General features: G+C 37.6%; 1 protein-coding gene across 5 annotated transcripts in view; it reads left to right on the forward strand.

Annotated features, from left to right (window-relative positions):
* Cip4 (formin-binding protein 1-like Cip4) overlaps window positions 1-20,389 on the forward strand; it is a 55,348-nt gene extending 34,959 nt beyond the window's left edge. For 2 of the 5 annotated variants that reach the window (XM_043418927.1, XM_043418924.1), the window contains exons 2-11: window positions 2,810-2,925; window positions 11,152-11,202; window positions 12,655-12,961; window positions 13,766-13,912; window positions 14,255-14,611; window positions 16,070-16,099; window positions 17,280-17,587; window positions 17,765-17,956; window positions 18,241-18,377; window positions 18,528-20,389. In XM_043418927.1, coding sequence (XP_043274862.1) covers window positions 2,810-2,925; window positions 11,152-11,202; window positions 12,655-12,961; window positions 13,766-13,912; window positions 14,255-14,611; window positions 16,070-16,099; window positions 17,280-17,587; window positions 17,765-17,956; window positions 18,241-18,377; window positions 18,528-18,685 — 1,803 coding nt within the window. In that variant the 3' untranslated portion in view covers window positions 18,686-20,389. The remainder of the gene's footprint in view (window positions 1-2,809; window positions 2,926-11,151; window positions 11,203-12,654; window positions 12,962-13,765; window positions 13,913-14,254; window positions 14,612-16,069; window positions 16,100-17,279; window positions 17,588-17,764; window positions 17,957-18,240; window positions 18,378-18,527) is intronic. The other 3 variants (XM_043418925.1, XM_043418926.1, XM_043418928.1) reach the window with 3 other exon arrangements.
* The last annotated feature ends 486 nt before the right edge of the window (window positions 20,390-20,875 follow it).

Consider the following 20,875-nt stretch of genomic DNA (forward strand, 5'->3'; position numbering starts at 1 on the left):
AATCGTTTTTGAGAGTTTTTCGGTCGGAATCTCACTCGCTGTTTCGAAAGGGCTCGCTAATTCGGTTAGAAGAATTTTTACTCCGTTTTTGTGAGGGTTTTGAGTTGTGGAGAAATCATTCGAACGATTTTTTCAGGGGTCGTGGCGAGTGATTTGTGGAGAGATACAACGAGCATGGATGCGAATATAGTTATATGCAAGCCACGCATTCGAGAGCTCGTTCAAACTCTCATTTTATTCGAGTGCTTTTGCTCGAAACTGCAAGCAAACTCGTAGCCTCGTTCGTTATACCGTTAAGCCGGTGCCAGGAGATCGCTGTCGTGCCCATTCAAAAAGTGGGAACGATCGTGGAATATCTTCGAGGCAATCGAAATCGATGGAAGTTTCACTCCTCGATTTACCGCCGTTTATTAGCCTTCCCTCATCCCATTCGTGCCTCCAAAAGAAGCCAATTAATCCATCGAATTCCCATCACTTTCTTGGGCTTTGATTATTCATTTGAATTCATTGACTGGTACAAATTTTAGGGATCGGATCCCAAAAAGTCTGATCATTCGAATCTTTCATCAAAATCTCTTCAAAGTTATGCGATTTTTTGGGATTATTCTTTTGAAAACACGGCTCGACCAAATTATTTGAAAATTTGTGTATTAATTATTGAAGTAATGAAGTATACGAGGATCTTTTTTTTCAATTTTTAGTACATTTTATTAAGCAGAGGAGCGCTCGCAAAATGGTGTCTCAAAAAAAAAAAACTCAGACGGTTGACAACACAAGTGCCGCAGCAAGCATCTGAAATGAAATATCCAAAAAGATTATTCAATTACAATAGTAAAGTTATCGCAGCATCGCAGGAAATGTGAAAATTTTGCAGTAAACTGTTAATAAAAAGCAAAAGTAAACAATTTTTAAAAAAACTCTACGATGCGACGTAGCGATAAGTTTTTTGAAGAGAATCCTTTTTGAATGAAGTCGATTCGACAAAATTTGACAGAGTTATGCTGTCGTCAACCAAAAACATGCTTTCGAGAAAAGCGCGTTTAAGGAGTTTCGGTACAGTCGATACAATGTTGTCATCCTAAGCCATGTTAAGAACATTAAAAAATTCAAAAGGTTCAGAATTTTATAAAATTTGGTGAACATATTCTTTAGTACCAAGTTCGACAATACATATTTTTTTTAGATTTTTCTTCTACACCGTTATCGAGTAATTGAACTCGAAAGATCACGTGTATAAGCATAGCGCATACACAAGTATGCATTCCGGGCATAAGAACTTTGCTTTAATGCTTTATTGTTCGACAACTATGTAGAAGAAAATTAAAAAAAAAAATTGAGCTTTTGCACGTTATGTTGAAGAACATTATCGCCAAGTTTTATCGATTTCTTAACATTTGTTAACAGGTATCGAAACTCCTTAAAGTTTTGAAAGGATAAAATTGAATGACGTAACTTAAATATCCGTAAAAAACAAGTTCTTATCGATTGGTCGGGTGTCCTTCGATTATACAGAAGCTCTTTTGCGCTTGAGCTCTTTTTTTCGCACTTTTATTCTCCTTAAGCTCGTAGTTGCAGCAGCTCCTTTTCTAACGGTCCTGCGGGGGACTCTCTTCGACCAGTTTCACTTTTCACACCGAGCCGCTAAACCCTCAATTTTTTTCTCTCCCCACAACATTATTATCCCTTTTTCACACGTACACGCTTCCACTCGGTACGTTACGCAGTGAATCTGCCGAGGTGATACACGAGCTCGTGAGTGTTACAGAGTTTAAGCGAACTTCGCGCGAGTCTTGCGAAATTTCTCATTGTCTCGTGAGAGAGTGCACTCGGAAATGTGTGTCACACACATTCCCGTGTCGTTGACCCAAGCCACGATCTTTCGAGGCCCTTCAACCAGACGAACGCCCTTGGAGCTTCTGACGAAAGAATTGACGAGTTTTTTATATTTTCAATTTCATAAAATCCTCTCAAAATGACAAAATTTCGAAACGAGTGGAGCAACAATCGCTTTTCAAACAACTTTCCTCGCTCGCACATTCTCCGAGGATTTCAGAGGCTCCGAGCACCGAATGAATGACGAATCGAAGCGCGTTTTGTCGATTTTCACAGCTATTTTGACATTTTGTCTCCCGCGTCTACTTCGTGTTTTCATTTTTGTCAATTTGTTACGCAGCCGTATAACGCAGGGATAAAACGCGTGACTTTCTCGACGCGATCCACACGCGGTGACTGTACGAATAACTCTCCATGTTAAATATCTCTTTCTCCTTTGTGTGCGTGCACACGAATACATAAACGACGTACGAGACCCGACGAGCCATATTTGGCACGATCCGGTTTTACCGATCGTCGTGCCATCCCAACACATGAGAATAAAGAATAATGCGAGGGACTCTGGGAAGCAAAGAGAGATCGGGGATCGAAGATTCTCCCAAAATTGTCCTCCATCCTCGCAGCTCTTTCCCAATTCCTGGTTTAGAAAAATTCTCTCCTCACAGCGACATTGGCTTGTTCATTTTCAACGTTTCTACGTTTTAATATAGATTTTTGGAATTCAGCCTCTTAGTGGAATTCAAGCCTCTTCCGAGTGTAGAATTTTCAATTTTTTGTTACTTTTTATCTGCCTGCTGTCGAGGCTTCTACATGTGAATAAAAATTCGTTATTCCCAGAGTATTCAGTTTTGCTTTCATTGCTAGTATATCCGAACACGACACGGTGATCATTATTCCAACGAAATTTTTCACAATATTCTAATACACGCTGAGATTTTATTTCATAACCGTTGGAATTCGATTTCTATGATTTCAGGACCAGTTCGACAATTTGTCGCTGCACACGCAGAAGGGGATAGAATTTCTCGAGAGGTATGGCCACTTCATACGAGACAGGTGTAAAATCGAAGTGGAATACGCCGGCAATCTTAGGTAAAGTGAACCATAAAATTGCTCGCCCATTAAATTGGCTGGTAATGGCTTAAATATTGACAGAGTTCGCTTAAAAAATTGTCAGAAAACGTTTGTACGCCCCCAGAAAAATGGCTTAAAGCTCATGAGATTCAAAGAAAACATTTGTTTTAAAGAAGTTTGCGCGAATCTAACAGAAAACGAAAATTCCAACATTAAGAGTTGACATTTGGAAATATGCTAGAAATATACAGCGTGCATCTATTCCCGGAATTTTTATAGGATCTCCCGTCCAGTTGTCGAGAAAACAATTAACGAAAATCCCATTTTTTTAAGTCTTCCTGTGCGACGATCTCGATTTAACGAAATAAGATTCGTCCAACTTTAAAGAGTCAACAACGAGAATAAGAAAATAGAATGTTTTTAAATATCAATGATGTCTTGAGAAACTTTTGTTACCGGTGAAAATCACTTGAAAATGGAAAAAAAGAAAAACACTTATTTGAGTTTAACGAGCAATAACGACATAAACGGTGGAAGGTTTGACAACACCGTGAGCCAGCTGCTTTAAAATATAGATATGCATACGCATGTAAATAGAAAATGGCTGTTGTCACATTTTGCTCGACGATTTAACTACGAAAGTATTAAAACCGCTACCATTATATTAAAAATTGATCAATCTCAAAAAATAAGTTACACATAATTTTGATAATTGGGAGAATAAATTTTAATCGTTTCTTTGATTATGAAAAGAGGAAAAAAGTTCAGTTGCCTTTTTCAATCACAAGTAACGCATGCTCCTCCTTAAAGGGATTTAACCTTTAGAATCACTGGAAAGATACCGAGAGAACGTCAGTCGCATCAGTTTTATATTTTAACTTGCTCGATATCAAATGGATTTCCTCGATGAAGATGCTTCGTGTGGGAATGAGAAAGTTTGAGAAAAATTCAAACAGAAAGTTCGACGATTAATGGAGCTTAATTAAAAATTCTTTTGCCCTTGAAAATAAAATTTTTTTCCCGATTTTTCATTCAGAATGAGACGAAAACTAACGAACCGACACATCGAGCAATCGGCCATTCGAAATCGATTAGGTTCGTGGATTTATCGGTGCCCAATTCAACATTATAAATTCTATTGGATTAATGAGATTCGGAGTAATATTCTCTCTGCTATCCGGGGAACGAAGTTAGAAGGGAACGCTCCGAGAGCGGGCTTGTAAAAATAAATGTGCCCACTTCTGTGTGCGAGCACTTTTAATATGTAAAGCACATTGTATCGCGTGTACGTGAGACCGAAATGGTGAACGAGTGCAACGAGAGGCAACTTTGCAAACGTACCGGGTGTCCGAACTCCATTCAGAAGGATTTTTTATTTACTTCGAGCACCGAAAACGAAACGTTGAAATATTCGAATATTTTGTCGCGAGCACCCAACAGAAATTTCAGCACCCTCCAGCCAACGAAATTTCAAAAATTACAACAAAGTTTGTACCGAAAAGGAACTTTGTTCGAACGCTCAAACTTTTAGTTGCCCGGACCCTCGTTGAACTCTGTGAAATTTCGTTCGTCATCGAAATTCCGAATATCGCGACCCAGTTCCTTTCTATCGAATCAAAATTTTCTTGCGTGGTCAAAACATTTCGTTGAAGCTATTCAAAGTTCGAAAATTTCAACAAAGTTTCATTTTCAATCAACGATTCAATTTCTCACGATTTTGACCTAATTTTCATCGCTCGCCCTGCTCGCTCAACACCAAATCTTCATCAAATCCTGAACCGTTGAAATCAACGATAAAAACGAGCATTTATTTGATTAAAATTCAACGCTTCACAGAAATTTGACAAATTTTTAAACTCCAGTTCCGAGCCAAGCCTCCGCTCTCGTATCTTCGTAGAGTCTCGCTCTCTGTTTTTTTTCGCATGATTCATTCGACGCGTTACCGATGAATCGAACTCCGAAAATGGCCGCAATCTTATCGGAGCCTCATTTACGCTCGCCATTCATGAGACTCTTCGTCGTAGGCGATTTTCTCCCACTTACAAGGAAAGGTACTTTAGTGTCCGCCTCTGATTTTGATAATTTTTTTCTATGTTATAGTCCATCCAAAAATAAGAGACACGTATTTTTTTTTATCGGCCGAAAGTTATTTTTAAGGGGTGAAATCAACCCTCAAAGTTCGGCATGTTTTGCGTCTGGTAGAGTGTTTCATATAGAAGCACTCAACCGATCGAAACGAAACCAATTGCAAAATGTTTGGCATGTCAAATAACCCATATGACATGTCCATCTTCTTATGCACCCTTACGGCAAAGGGGTGAACCACCCCCGATTGTTCAGAATTTTTTCGTATAACAAAAACTTACAATCCGATTTTAATAAAACAAACGCCATTTTGCAGAGCAAAAAAAAATAAAATCGACGTGTTTTCGGGTTTTCCTCAGATCAAAAAAATTAAGGGGGTAAAACACCCTTAAAATATCAAATTTTGTTTTGAGCACTGGCCCCTTCCAGTTTTAGTATTCTTTTCATAGAATGTAGCTTATCAAAAAATAAGAAACACGTATTCTTTTTTATCGGCCGAAAGTTATTTTTAAGGGGTGAAATCAACCCCCAAAGTTGGGCATGTTTGGCATCTGGTAGAGCGTTTCATATGGAAGCACTCAACCGATCGAAACAAAACCCATTGCAAAATGTTCTGCATTTCAAATAACCTATATGACATGTCCAACTTCTTATGCACCCTTACTGCAAAGGGGTGAACCACCCCCGAATATTCAGAATTTTTTCGTATAATAAAAACTTACAATCCGATTTTAATAAAAGAAATGCCATTTTGCAGAGCAAAAAAAATGGACGTGTTTTTTGGTTTTCCTCGGATCAAAAAAATTAAGGGGGTAAACCAGTCCTAAAATCTTGAATTTCACTTTGCGCATCGAAATGTTGACATTCAATTCATATGGTTCCTTTATCATTGCGTATCGACTTATATGTTTAATAATATTTATTTCACATATTCATTGGCTGACATCATAATCGTATAGAGAATCGAATACTTTGACATGCTTTACGTGAGAAGTGTTAGTTTTCGTTCTACAGGTTCTACTATGACATCTTTAAACGGTTCTTGAAAATCTAATGTCGTATCTTCCACGATTTCTAACCGATTGAACTCTGCCATAGAAGCCTTCAGAATTCTCTCGAAACTTTCTTTCAATTCCACTTCATTATTGTTAACAGGACTGTTAGGAATGTTCATTACTTCAAATATAAGAAGCAACAGTCTTATTACGTTCATTGGGTTGATAGACATGTTCATGACAATACGTTATTCACAATAGCGGACAGGATAGTGATAGATAAATAATTAAACAGCAACTAAACTTCTGGAGTAATATAAAGTCAGTTTTAGCTTCTTCATCTTGAGTGGGTGGCTTAATCTGACATCATCACAAAAACAGATTTTTTTATTTTTTCGGATATCTCTCAAGCATTAGGCTGAGCGAGCTGGCTTTTTTAAGAATACATGGCTACGAGCCGCTATAGCGATTCTTGATATGGATAAGAATATGGCAAGGCTTGAGTCAGATTTGTTTGCCTTCTGGGCGGGGAATTGTCAATGCGGCTCTCGATATTTGAGTTTTATTTTGTTTTCGTAAATCATTCAAAATAGAAACTTATATAAATAGAACGAAAACTAACACTTCTCACGTAAAGCATGTCAAAGTATTCGATTCCCTATACGATTATGATGTCAGCCAATGAATATGTGAAATAAATATTATTCAACATATAAGTCGATACGCAATGATAAAGGAACCATATGAATTGGATTGTAAACATTTCGATTCGCAAAGTGAAATTCAAGATTTTAGGACTGGTTTACCCCCTTAATTTTTTTGATCCGAGGAAAACCAAAAAACACGTCCATTTTTTTTTGTTCTGCAAATTGGCATTTCTTTTATTAAAATCGGATTGTAAGTTTTTATTATACGAAAAAATTCTGAATATTCGGAGGTGGTTTACCCCTTTGCAGTAAGGGTGCATAAGAAGTTGGACATGTCATATAGGTTATTTGACATGCAGAACATTTTGCAATGGGTTTTGTTTCGATCGGTTGGGTGCTTCCATATGAAACACTCTACCAGATGCAAAACATGCCCAACTTTGGGGGTTGATTTCACCCCTTAAAAATAACTTTCGGCCGATAAAAAAAAATACGTGTTTCTTATTTTTTGATAAGCTACATTCTATGAAAAGAATACTAAAACTGGAAGGGGCCAGTGCTCAAAACAAAATTTGATATTTTAAGGGTGTTTTACCCCCTTAATTTTTTTGGTCTGAGGAAAACCCGAAAACACGTCGATTTTATTTTTTTTTGCTCTGCAAAATGGCGTTTGTTTTATTAAAATCGGATTGTAAGTTTTTGTTATACGAAAAAATTCTGAACATTCGGGGGTGGTTCATCCCTTGGCCGTAAGGGTGCATAAGAAGATGGACATGTCATATGGGTTATTTGACATGCCAAACATTTTGCAATTGGTTTCGTTTCGATCGGTTGAGTGCTTCTATATGAAACACTCTACCAGACGCAAAACATGCCGAACTTTGAGGGTTGATTTCACCCCTTAAAAATAACTTTCGGCCGATAAAAAAAAATACGTGTCTCTTATTTTTGGATGGACTATAACATAGAAAAAAATTATCAAAATCGGAGGCGGACACTAAAGTACCTTTCCTTGTTAGTATAATCTTTCATTGACGAAAATTTAAATGGTCTGAAACGTGTCTGGAAAAATTGCTCGTAATTTTTCGTAAATAACTTCGACGAATTGGTATGCAGAAATTACTTTTGTTTTGAGCGACGAATACTCGACGTCATTTTTCTTGAGAATCAATGACTTTTGGGAGATTGAGCTCGTGCAGAAATTGAGCCGCGTCGGAGCACACACCGTATACGGACACGCGCTTTCGTATATTAATGTATATACGTATAATCATGTACCGAGTGAGTTCAGGGACACAAACTGCCGGTAATACCGCATTAAAGGCCCCCCTTGTTTGTCTCTTGTGAATGACGTCTACTGTAGCTGCGCCGGTACGTTTCTTTGCAACGGGTGTCTTTGGGGTGTCCGATGGGATCGTAAGTTTCGTCTCATTTTGATTAAGGGGTCTACTGTAATTAGAATTTTCGAAAAACCGATTTTTTTATTGCATTTTTCGAAAGGATACATTTTTAAGTGTCGGACTAAAATTTTATACAGATCTGAGCAGTCCGAGTGTACTTTTGAGCGATGTTTACTTGGCGGTTTGAACGCGCTGATACGCACCGCCCAGTGCGGCACGGCGTCCTCCCTACCTTTGTTTGAACGCTTTTTTCTCAAAATTACGTTTTTCGACGGCTCGTTGATCAAATCTCCGAAACTATTCAACCGACCCTTACCAAAATTTGACCACGTGTGCTTCGTGACTAAAGCTGTAGCGCAGATCACAGGAATTTTGAAATTTTTAGTGAAACTATTTTTTTTTTCTGCAAAAAACTATGAAAAAAACGTGCTTTTTCGTAGTTTTTGGAAAAATGGCTACCATTCTGTAATTTTTGGAAAAATCAAAAATCGTGTGATACGCCATTTACTTACTGAATCTAAAATCATTTTTTTTTCCGATCATCCATTCCGGAGATTTTATCAACAGCGCACACCCATGTTTTTTTTGGACCTGTCTTCTTCCCCATTTTTCCGTACGAAAACTGAGTAAAATAAGTTTAAAAAAATTTGTTTTGTGTATTTTTAGGCCTGGCACTTTTTATATCCATATTTATAATTTATACCGGTCAAAAAAATTCGTGAAAATAGTCTTTTTTTTGGTCGTCTATTAGGATGGGCCCCTTAATCGATCGATTTTATTAAAATTTTCTTATCCACGGTGGCCCGTTCCCGAGCTCGATGGGTTGGTTGTCAATGAAATTCGTTTCGCGTTTACTTGGAGAGCAAGATTTCGAAAAACGGAAATAAAATCTTCTTGGATCTTCACCATTTTCAGGGTCCGATGAATCCAATTTTTTTTCCATTATCGAATCACGAGCATTTTCTTGAACCACAATTATATCATACAAATTGTCGAATGCTTGGAATTCTCGAATTGGAGAAAATCTTGGAGACTCTTCGATTAAGAATCTCGAGAGTCATGACTGTGTGTCAATAGCGTGTATACGTTTTACTTTTCAATCTTCTATCGGAATCCCAATGAACTCAGATCGAAGAAATCAGACTACGAAATTCTCCGGTCTACTTTGTAGCTCTTGTAGATTTATAAATTTGTCGTAAATTGCACAATTCCATGCACGTTCAACGACGCGAGTGAATCGTCTATCTCGCTTTCTCCCTCTCTCTTGCACGTTTCTTTTCACCTTCGACGACGAATACGACGTTGGAACGTGCACTGTTACCAATTATACTCGTTACTACTTCTTTTTTTCTCTCTCTCTCTCTCCTCGGTGCGTTGCTTTATCCCTCTGTCGGTGACTCAGTAAACTACGATATGCTCGTTTAAACACCGAGCATTCTCACGTACATCGAAACTCGTACTTTCTAGCTCGCATTATTTCGAACCTACGCGAAGAAAGAAAAGGTTTATCGCAAGGCTTTTGCAATGACACAGAAACCATAAAAATTTGAATTTTTCTTCATTTTTTTTCTTCAACACTCCAAATGAATCGGGGAAATGGAAAAATGAAAATGGAACGAATAAGCGAGTCGGCACTTCCAACGTTTTTTACTTTCCTTCGAATTTTTTCCGTTCCCAACATTGTCAATATTTTTATTTTCTCGCTGAAGTTTGCAACGTTGGAGTCCAACGAAATGAAAGAAAAAAACATTTGTAAATCACCAATTTTTTATTTCACAAAGCATCAACGCAGATTGAAAAACTACGAATTGCGAATTCGACAGGGAACGAAATTGGAGAATTACTGGAATTATTGGAGGATTTTTTTACACCATTTGGTTGGACTCCAACGTTGCAAACTTCAGCAATGTTCCTCCTGCGCAGTGATGATTTCATCGCCAAACGTCTTGGCATCGATGTTTAATAAAGAAGAAAAAATAAACGGAACAAAATAACTCGAGACTCACTCAATTCGGGCGAACTCACCAAATAAGTAAACCCAAACACGAGAGCCACCCACGAACTGACGTACAGTCGATAAGAGATTTCTCACTTTAATTTTTTGTACACTCGGCTCAAATTGCAACTTCATTAGAGTTGTTACCTTCGAAAAATTACGATTTTTGGATAATTTTGTGTCATAAGAGTCGGTAATTCGCGAGCTGCCTCGTCGAATACCTTAAGGAAGATCACGCGAATCTAATAGAACTCGAAAATTCCAACTTTAAGAGTTGACATTTGGAAATATGTTAGAAATATACAGCGTGCATCTATTCCCGGAATTTTTATAGGATCTCTCGTCCAGTTGTCGAGAAAACAATTAACGAAAATCCCATTTTTTAAGTCTTCCTGTGCGACGATCTCGATTTCACGAAATAAGATCCTTCCAACTTTAAAGAGTCAAAAACGAGAATAAGAAAATAGAATATTTTTAAATGTCTATGATTTCTTGAGAAACTCTTGCTACCGGTGAAAATCACTTGGAAATAGAAAAAGAAAAACACTTATTTGAGGTTAACGAGCAATAACGACATAAACGAAGGAAGGTTTGACAACACCGTGAGCCAGCTGCTTTAAAATATAGACATGCATACGCATATAAATAGAAAATGGCTGTAGTCACATTTTGCTCGACGATTTAACTACGAAAGTATTAAAACCGCTATCATTATATTAAAAATGGATCAATCTCAACAAATAAGTTGCACATAATTTTGATAATTGCGAGAATAAATTTTAATCGTTTCTTTGATTATGAAAAGAGGAAAAAAGTTCAGTTGCCTTTTTCAATCACAAGTAACGCATGCTCCTCCTTAAGGAGGGTGGATCACGAAATAAAAATAATCAGAATTTGATAAAATTTGGTGATAACATTCTTTGGCATGAAGCATAGAAATACAATTTTTTTCAAATTTTTTTACCACATGGTTATCGAATTTTATGAAATTCTTATCATTTTGAAATTTTTCATATTTTTAACATGCTTTAGCGTGGCAACATTGTATCGTCGCGATCCACCCTCCTTAATCAATCGCATTTCTTGTGAGCACAATAATGATGATTTTTTTGACATTTCAGGAGGCTAGTAAAGAATTATCAACCGAAGAAAAAGGAGGAAGAGGATCACCAGTGAGTACACGAATTCCTAGACCAAATTTACTGACGTTTTGAAACTCGAATTTTGAATGAATTTTGTGCATGAAAGAGACGATTTTTTTCGTTCCTCTTCAAGAGAGAATCAACACAGTTTTCTAGCTCAGATTCGCATCCGAGTCACATCAGTTGTCGAATTTCATATCGAAATAATCCGAACGAAAGAACATTGAAAAAAATCTCGACTGATTATGAAAAATAGAAAAAAATAAACTGAAATAAAAATCGAAAGTATTTTGATGAATTTAAAAATATTCTGCGTAGCACGCCCCGTTACTTTTTTTCGCTATTAAGTAAATAGTTCACGTACTCTACGACGCGCACGGCGCCTCCTGAAGCAAATGAATGACGCTTGGAAAGAAAAAAAAATCGAGTTTCTTTATTCCATTCTTACGTAGACAGGGGATCGTAGTACAAAAAGTGATTTCTGAATCGGGAAACTCGTCGACGAATGCACGTATCGTTTGTGCTCGGTGAAAGCGAGTCTCGTGGGAGTCAAATTTTTCTACGTGGTGCACCGTGCCATCCGATTATTCCCGACTTTTTTCTGCGGCTTTGCACTCCGGGTCGTTGGAAACGTATCAAAAATTTTTTGCCCCTCAGCACGCATTTCGAATCGTTGAAATGTGTCCGATCAAATTTTCATTTGATGCCTCAAGTGTTGGATAAATTCCTTTTTTTTCCGAAAGCTTGTTAATGCATTCTGGCATAAATTCGTACGTTTCGGTACATTTTGACATTGGAAACTCCCAGTTTGTTGGTTGTTCTAAAATTACGAGCTGGGAGACGAAAAAGGAAGATGAGGAAATGCCTCGAGTGCGGGTGGCTCATTCGCGAGTGCGGCTTGACTTACTGCGCCTCGTAATTCTCTCTCTCTCGCTCTCTCACTTTCCGTCGACACAAAACAGAAGCTCTCTGCTCGTCGGGACGCGTGGGAGGCACTCCAGAAATTTACGAAGAGCCTCAGAAATACGCAGATGAAAAGGAGCAAGAGAGAGAGAGGGAGTGAAAGGGACTACAAATACAACGTCATTAAAAAAGCAACCCTCGAGCGATTTATTAAACAGTAGCACTTTTGTAAAATCGATTATTATCTCTCGGGTACGTTTGCCTACAAGAGGGTCAGAAAACTATGTCGGGATATATTTACCAGGCTCGTTCCACATGTGGGAAGAATTTTGCCCCGTTTGACCTCGGCAAACCCTCTCGAGCGGATTAATTTCTCCCGCACTATTACGACCCGAAGCAAATCATGTGAAAAATCCTTACCCCCTTTTTTGTTTCACTTTTCGTCGTTGATAAACGTGGAAGAATGTTTATAGAATATTTTTCTCATTTTATTTCAACGTTTCATGTTTAAGGAGTTTCGTTTTGTAAAATTGATTATTTTGCTGTGTTTCTAACTCGTTATTTGTCTTTTGTCCAAAGGTACAGCCCGTGTCGAGCTTTCAAATTGGAGCTCAACGAGGTCAACGACCAAGCCGGTCAACGGGAAGTTATTGCCGAAAATCTACAGGCCAATGTTCTACGCGAGCTCAATCTTCTCGTCAAGGACTTCAAGGAAGATCGGAAAAAACATCTGCAGGAAGGCGCCCGATTAATGACCAACCTTGCATCACAAATTGGAAATCTTGAAAGGGCGAGAAAAGCCTACGAGAAGGCATTTCGCGAGGCGGAAAAAGCACTCGAAAATTATCAGAGAGCCGATGCCGATTTGAATCTATCGAGAGCTGAGGTATCTCTCATTTCGCCCTTCATCAATTTTTTTGGATCTTTCTTAAAGCAGGGAAATTTGAACGAACAACTGGACAAGGGATCGAAAAAATTTCTCTGTCATTAACGTCCAGTCAATTTGTTTAATTTTATAAAATTCTTCCATCATTTTAAGAGCTCCTGGTCCAAAGACAAAATCGAGAAAAAATATTTGATCTTTGATTACTTTCTTTGGTTTGTTAGCTTTGTACCAAACCGCCATTGTAACTTCGTGTTGAGTCTTTGTCAATGAATATCTAAAGTTGTCTGGAGTTATACCAAAATTGGACAACAGTCCAGGGGAAATCGAATCTTTATTGGTAACTGTGACAAACGAGACTGAGATATTTGAATTGCGAATAGGAATGAAGAGTCTTGACCTACATTCGTTTATTCAAGGATTCATCGAATATTCAAATAAATTGAAATGTAGATTCGAGGAAAAGCTCCATCTAAAAATTGCCAATAATTTCATCTCTCGCCCTGTGAAACTCGGTAGCAGTAATTAAGTGCTCACTCCAATTTCATTATCACGAAATTTTTAGCTCCTTATGAAATTGATTCAAATATGAGAAACAGTAAAACGAGAAATTTATTTTTACCAAAAATTTCTGCAGCTGAAACTGATTTTTATTCAGAATTTTTAACGTTTTCAACGCTCACGCTATTCACTGTAGGAGGACGTAAATTCCTATTTATATCATCGTCTAGAAAAAAAGACCGAAATGACCGTACTGGTTTGTTATGGTGCTTTCCTAATGTGTCTCTCGTCCGATCGTGTTCACAGGTTGAGAAACAACGAATGAACATGACTCTGAAAACCCAACAGAGCGAGGAGGCCAAGACCGAGTACGCGAATCAGTTGCAAAAGACGAACGAAATGCAAACGTTGCATTATCACACGGCGATGCCGGAAGTTTTTCAGCATCTACAGGTACAATGTTGATTTCTCTTTTAATCTTTTTACGCTCTGTAGAGAAAGAAACAATAGAACGTTTCGTCACAAATGTACGTTCGCCTTTTATTACTTGTTATGTGACTGTCATTTTATTTTTTGTTTTCAAAACTTCTTTACAATCATGCACCAAACAAAAGCTCGAAACGAATTTTATTCTCTGGTCTGTTGATTGTTTTATTATAAATTTACAGAATTTGAGAAAATGGTGAAAAATTTGTATCTCCCAAATCGTCATGCTTATAATTATTGTGATAACAGTAGCAAATACGACGATAATAGAAAAATTAAGGAAAATAATCTGTAAAATTTTTTTTGCAGGAATTGGATGAAAAGAGGATAAAAAATATGCGAAATTACATGATGAAATCGGTAGAAATAGAACGAGCCGTTGCACCGATAATAGCTCAATGTTTGGATGGCATAGAAAAAGCAGCGAACGAAATAAACGAGAAGGAAGACACATCGATGGTAATCGAGCGTTACAAAAGCGGTTTCACGCCGCCCGGTGATTTCCCTTTTGAGGATTTGTCCGTCGCCAAATCTTATGACAGCAATAGTCAATTGTCACAACCGGTTATGCAACCGATTCACAATCATTTAACGGTCAAGGGCACCGTTTCCGGTGGGAAAATGAAAAAACGCGTCGGCATATTTGGCATTTTCAGTAGCAACAAGGTATCGTATCAATTGATCGATTTGCTCGACGTACATTTATCGTATCATGCGAAACAGACATCATTAGTGCCCTCGATGTTCTTATCGCCGAGCTAGCAGCATTTTTGTTTAATATTTCGATAAACTCGTTTATTTTCAATCATTCATTCAGAACGATTTCCATATTTTCTTCTTCATTTATTTACATAAATTCTTTAACATTATGCACCACAAAATTTGCGATGCACCGAGCCTCGGCATGACCAAAAACCACCCCTGTTCTAATTCCTCATTTAATATCTTATTTATTTCGTAATTAAAAATACAATCTTCCACTTTGAAAAAGATTTTAATACGTCATTTTACAAATTTTGAGATTCAAAACTCACAAATGTTCAAAGATAACGAAATAAGGCTTTTTGGTTTAAATCTCAAACCAAACATTCATCTTGACGTTCGTACAAAACGAATCAATTTTTAGATGCTAACTCTTCATAATGGAGATGCAAGATTCCAAGATAAAAATTCACTATTTCTTACGATAGATTCGAATCTCCGAATATATTGAAGCATCAAACGATATTTAAACTCCATCAAACTTCATTTTACACTCAAAACGATCGTGAAAACTTAAATCGAAAAAAATCAAAGTTGATCGATCATCCGAGCAAACACAGCCATAAATCAATCATCAAAACTCATTATCTTTTCTCAATCAACAAATCTAACTTGTAATTTTGTACTTTCTATTAATTTGGTGGATGGTTCGATCTCTTGTTTTATCAACAAACAACCGGATTCGATTTTGGATACTATGTCCCTTTCCCCCTTTTCTTTTAGTAAGTATCCCCGGTTGAACGCTTTCTGCTCGCTCGTTTTATTGCTCGCAATTAGCACACATCGTCCATATGTATTATGTTCGCCATTAAATAAGCCTCCGCGAAATACGCTGAAAATAATGCAAACTAATATTGCTTAATGAAGCACCAGGCGAAATGACCTTTCACAAAGATCCAACGACGATCACAAGGTCCGGACAACGATTTCGATGGAAATACAAATTCGGCAGACTCGATTTCATTCCTGGAATGTCAAAAAATCGAGTAGAAAATCGATTGTTAGAAAATCTTAATGTATTGCGTGATCTCAATATTGATTAACAGCCACTAATTTAAGGGCTTATTATACCATTGGAAAAGAAAACAGAGCTTAGTACTTTTTTCATTCGATAGACTGCGAGAGCTGATGAACTTTTCATCGCGTTGAATCACCTCTGTGTTCAATTCCATTCTCTATATGACCAGAGCAAAGAAAAAACAAGTAAATACGACTTTTCTGCCGAGTTTGTGTTTTTCTATCAACCAGCTTTTGCTCACTGGCCTACTTTCTTGTATATATATGTACGTATATAAATATAAAAATATATATATGTACACGCTGAATGACGCGCTTATGTGATTTGTTTCATGCAAACGACAGAAGTTGATCGAGGTGTGCATAGCTTTAAAGGTCTGTCCTTTTCTCATTTACTACTTATGCATTTTTTTGTCTTTTTTTTCTCTATCTAAATATAATTTTTTACTCCTTGCATATTGAAACAACCAACAATTCACGAATATGAAAATTGTGATTGTGTGTCTTGTACGCCGTATTCGTCATGTTTGTTTTTCGTACCTCACCGATTCTGTCTCGAAGCAGCAATGATTTTTCCTTTTTTTTGGTAACTTCCATTTTTTCAGAGTCATTTTTCTTTTATCCAATCTCATCTTATGTGTCCTTACTGCAGCCATATTTTTTCTAATATTCTCATTTTATGCGGGATTTTATATACTCTTGAAATCGAATTTGAATTCGATATGGTTTTATTATAGACTTGTTACTTTCTGATGAACTTTGAATGTAAACAGCAGCTTTTCTTGCACTCATAACACCTTCTTCCAATATTTTCATTGTCCAAGTCTCATTTCTGTAAATTTGCAATGAAATTGTGACGTTTTTCATTAAAAACTAACTTCAACATTGAATTTTTAAATCAAATGAGTATTCACTTCTCGAACCTTTCACTCCTACCTCCATTTCTAATATTATGGCTTCGAAGCTTTTTTTCGATCGTCTTTCCTACTTTCGCTTCAACCAGAATGTCTCGTGATTCATTGACTGAACGAATTTCAAAAAATGAACATTTTTCACAGGAGAGACAATGACGAGGAACGAAAAATTCTTATAAACAAAAATTTCGTTGTTTATTGCAGCTAAACTTTACCCAATTGTTGCAAATTCTCTCTTCACGTTTCAATTGCTGCAATCTTTGAAAAATATCAGCCATGTAGAATCAAAAATATTGACAGGAATCCGATAAATAATTTCAATAATCAAAAACTAACAAAAATGATTTAAAAATATCGACAAGGGTCTTCAAGATTTACGAAAGTTACATAATCGTTGTAAATTATTCAAGAAACGGTAAATAAGCTTCACGAGACTGAGGAATCTTAAAAGTCTTGGTGCTTTTTCTAACACGCTTTATGAATCGTCGAGCTGCTCTACTTAACAGGAACGGTGGTGGTGGTAGTGTCTATTGAAAACGTTGTACTTTTTTATTTCAATGTATTTGTCATGTGTATGGGGGATGTTCAGGGCCGGCGCACACGTTTGCGAGTATTTCAATAGAATTATCTGTACACCATAGAACAATGTACCTGGATACGGTGACGGTGCGAAGGAGGACTGTAGCGATCTACCACCGAATCAGAGAAGAAAAAGATTGCAGCAGAGACTAGACGAGATTCAGGCCAAGATACAACAAGAAACAGCGGCGAGGGACGGCCTCATGAAAATGAAGGGGGTTTACGAACAAAACCCAGCACTCGGGGATCCCATGAGTATAGAAGGCCAACTAAATCAATCGAGTCACAAATTGGATAAACTTGGAGCTGAACTTATCAAATTCCAAGGGTATCTCGAGGAGGCGATGAAAGCCGGTGTCAGTCTTTCCAGGTGAAATTACTTCCGTTTTCACATTGACCATTAGCTTCAATCGAAAAAAATTTGCAAAAATTTGCTGAAAACATTCCAATGATTGTTACGTTCGAAAAATAATTTTTTATCGCAGTTGACAAGAAGAAGTTCAACATATTTTCAAATCTTAATTTGAAAATGCTTCTCGTGTTTCAGTCCAAGTCAAACGCCACGAAAACCTACGAGCAACGGATCCACAACGAGATCGATCAATTCGAGGAGATCGAGTCACTCGGGTGGCGAAGAGAGTCTCTCGAGGTCGGCGTCGGATTCTAGCGTCAGTAATGCAAATGCGAATCAACCGGTTCATAAAAAGAGTGCTCCGGGAACACCACAACCGACTCACGAGTGAGTTTCGTATTTTTTCCCCAGCTTTCGAATGGGAATTTTCTATAATCTTGAACACCTCGATACTTTAATCTCCACTTTTGGCATGTGTCGCCAGGAATTCAAACATTACTTTTCATTTTTATGCCCACGAGATCTTCTACAATTTGTAAGAGATGAATTTGTGTCCATTTTAACGAAAAAAAAAAGTTGATGCATTAGTAATTCGTCGTAGTTTTGGCAAGTTAGAAATTTCGAATGTAGGCAAATAGAAATGGCGCTCGCTTTACCATACTCATGCACAGTTCCACGAACAGCCCGGAATCTGGCCTCGGTACGTCACGTACGTCGTTACCTGGTAGCACTGGCGAAGAATATTATGTCGATGAATTGGATGCTCAACCTCCCCTTGGAACTTGTCGAGCACTTTATCCGTTCGATGGTGAGTTTTCTCTCATTTGTTCATTATTCATTGGTATCAAATCCCAACGACAGACTTTGAACGATTAGAAAGATATTGTGTCATTCTGATGGAATAATCAAACCACTGGTATTTTGACCAGTTGAAAATAACCTAAAATTTGTTTTCCAGCTACAAGTGAAGGGTCGATACCGATGTACGATGGCGAGGAGCTGTACATGATAGAGTTGGATCAGGGCGACGGTTGGACGAGGGTTCGTCGAATGTCGCAGCCAATAGAGGGTTTCGTACCGACATCGTACATCGAATACCAGCTTTACAACACTTAGCAACTTACGCCGAACAGCTGAGAAAAAACGGCTGACTAAAGCTTGAAAAAAACCTTTGGTCCTGCGTCCAAGAAAAAAAGCTACACACACCCACACACACACACACACACAAAACGTACACGTGAGCACGAGCATAAATTGTAGAGGGCTCAAGTTTTCTTTAATCTGGGTAAATGGCGAATGAAAAAACTTGAAACCTCTTCCAAAAACGTTGTGGAAGAAGAAAGTATAAAAACGAAATAGTCTCTAGAAACTTACGTGCTCTACTGTACATTATTTACTTCTTTTCCTGTTTATTTTTCTACGAAAATCAAGTCGATTTGATTAATGCCAGCTCGGAACAAAAAGAGAATTTTAGATTTTTCATTTCTTAGCTTTTTTTGAGTGACGTAGAGTATAACGCGACGTTGCAAGTGCGGAAAGAACTTTGTGCAATCTTATTTTTTATTTGATACGTACAAGTGTATACGGGAGGAGGAAGAATTACGTAATTTCGATAAAAAAAAAAAAAAGAAACAAAGCACCGCGAAAAAGACGCTCGGCGTTCTGTAATTTTTGCGTGCAGCGTTTTCACCTCTCTCTTTCTCTCTCTTTCTCTTAGATACACTCTTCGACCTCACGAATCGCGTAATTTTTAAAAGCGGCGTCACGACTCCAACGATCGGTCATGACGCATATTCGTCAATTTCCTCAGACAGATCGTAATATTTGCTGAAAGTAAAACAAAAACAAATTACTCAGTGTATGTACGCCTTGTATGTGTGTATATGTGCGTGTGCGTGTGTGTAAAAGCTCGTGCGTTTCCGGCTTGTTGTTTTGTCGCTGGTAAACGAGGAAGAAGGTATGAATGATCGCGAGATTTTCGTGCTTGAAATGACAGTTCTGCGGAGGGGATTTGCGGCTTCAAAAAAGAAAACGCGAAATGGACTGATTAGCAAGGAAACCCGAGAATTTTTCGCGTTTGCGCTTACGTCGTGTGCGTGTGTGTGCATGTAGATTCACTCGTTTCCAGGACAACAAGGAAGGACAAAATACAAGGAATAACGATAGAGAAGAAAAAAAACACACAAAATAGCAAAACGATATTGTGAATTTAGTTTTTATTTTAGAGTTTCGTCGTTGTAAATATTCGTCGGGTGGAAGTCAACAGGATTTCGCGAGATTAGCACGCGGTGAGATAAATTACTTAGAACTTAAGATGCGCGGCAGTGCCAGATTGAAAGAAAAGAAGACAAAAGGAAAATGAAGAAGTGAAATTAAGGCGCGCGGGATGCAGGTTCTTCCCACGTGTTTGATGGAGACAAAAAAATACGAAAAGAAATCGAAACAGAAAGACACGAATCAGAACGGAGAACGATCTGCGTATTTCGGTCACACATATTTTAAGACTCTCCAAATTCTTTTTTTTCCACGTGGGAGGAATCCCACATCTGTATAATTCCCTCCCTTCTCCCTCCTCCCTGAACGAAACGCGTAACGAGCCTTGTTTCGTTCCCGTTTTTGTGCTTCGAATCCCGAGGCGCTTATAAATCGCTTAGTCGTGTGTTAAACAAGAAAAACAAAACCTGTACGAACTCTGTACCGTGTATATACCATATTATTATTAGTATTCGATCGTCAAAGCGTAGCTTTTCCCTATTAAACTAAAAATGTTTAAACGCGATTGTAGAATAAGAGAAATATAAAGAAAATGTGTCGAGAGAACCCGAGAGTTTAATTTAAAAGAAAAAAAAAACTAATATCGCTGGTCTTTCGAAAATCTCCATCGTCTTTTATATGTCACGACGACCATTTTTTAGTTCGTTGTTATTACTTTGTTTTTATAATTAGCCAGTGTCAAACGAAGTTTTTTTATGAGGCACACCATCCTGCGCGTGCGTTTAAAAATCCTTTGCCACCGAATTCGTTTATTTACGAATATTCTTAATAAAATCTTACGTTTTTGAAAATTTTTCTACTACATGCTTAGTTTCGTCGAACAAAAGATTGTCCATTAGCTCCATTTATTTCATTCCATTAAGAACAAACAAATTAGCGGCGTCCAATTTGAAGCTACTCGGATCGTGTGTCCTTCGTTGACAAAATGTTTCTGACTAGATACTTGCGATCAATTGTTCGAAAAAAATTGTTTATTTAAAAAAAATACAATGGTTGTATGAATGATTATTTTTTTATTAATTGAAATTGTTT

The sequence above is a fragment of the Venturia canescens genome, chromosome 5, assembly GCF_019457755.1.
Source record: "Venturia canescens isolate UGA chromosome 5, ASM1945775v1, whole genome shotgun sequence".
NCBI lineage: Eukaryota > Metazoa > Arthropoda > Insecta > Hymenoptera > Ichneumonidae > Venturia > Venturia canescens.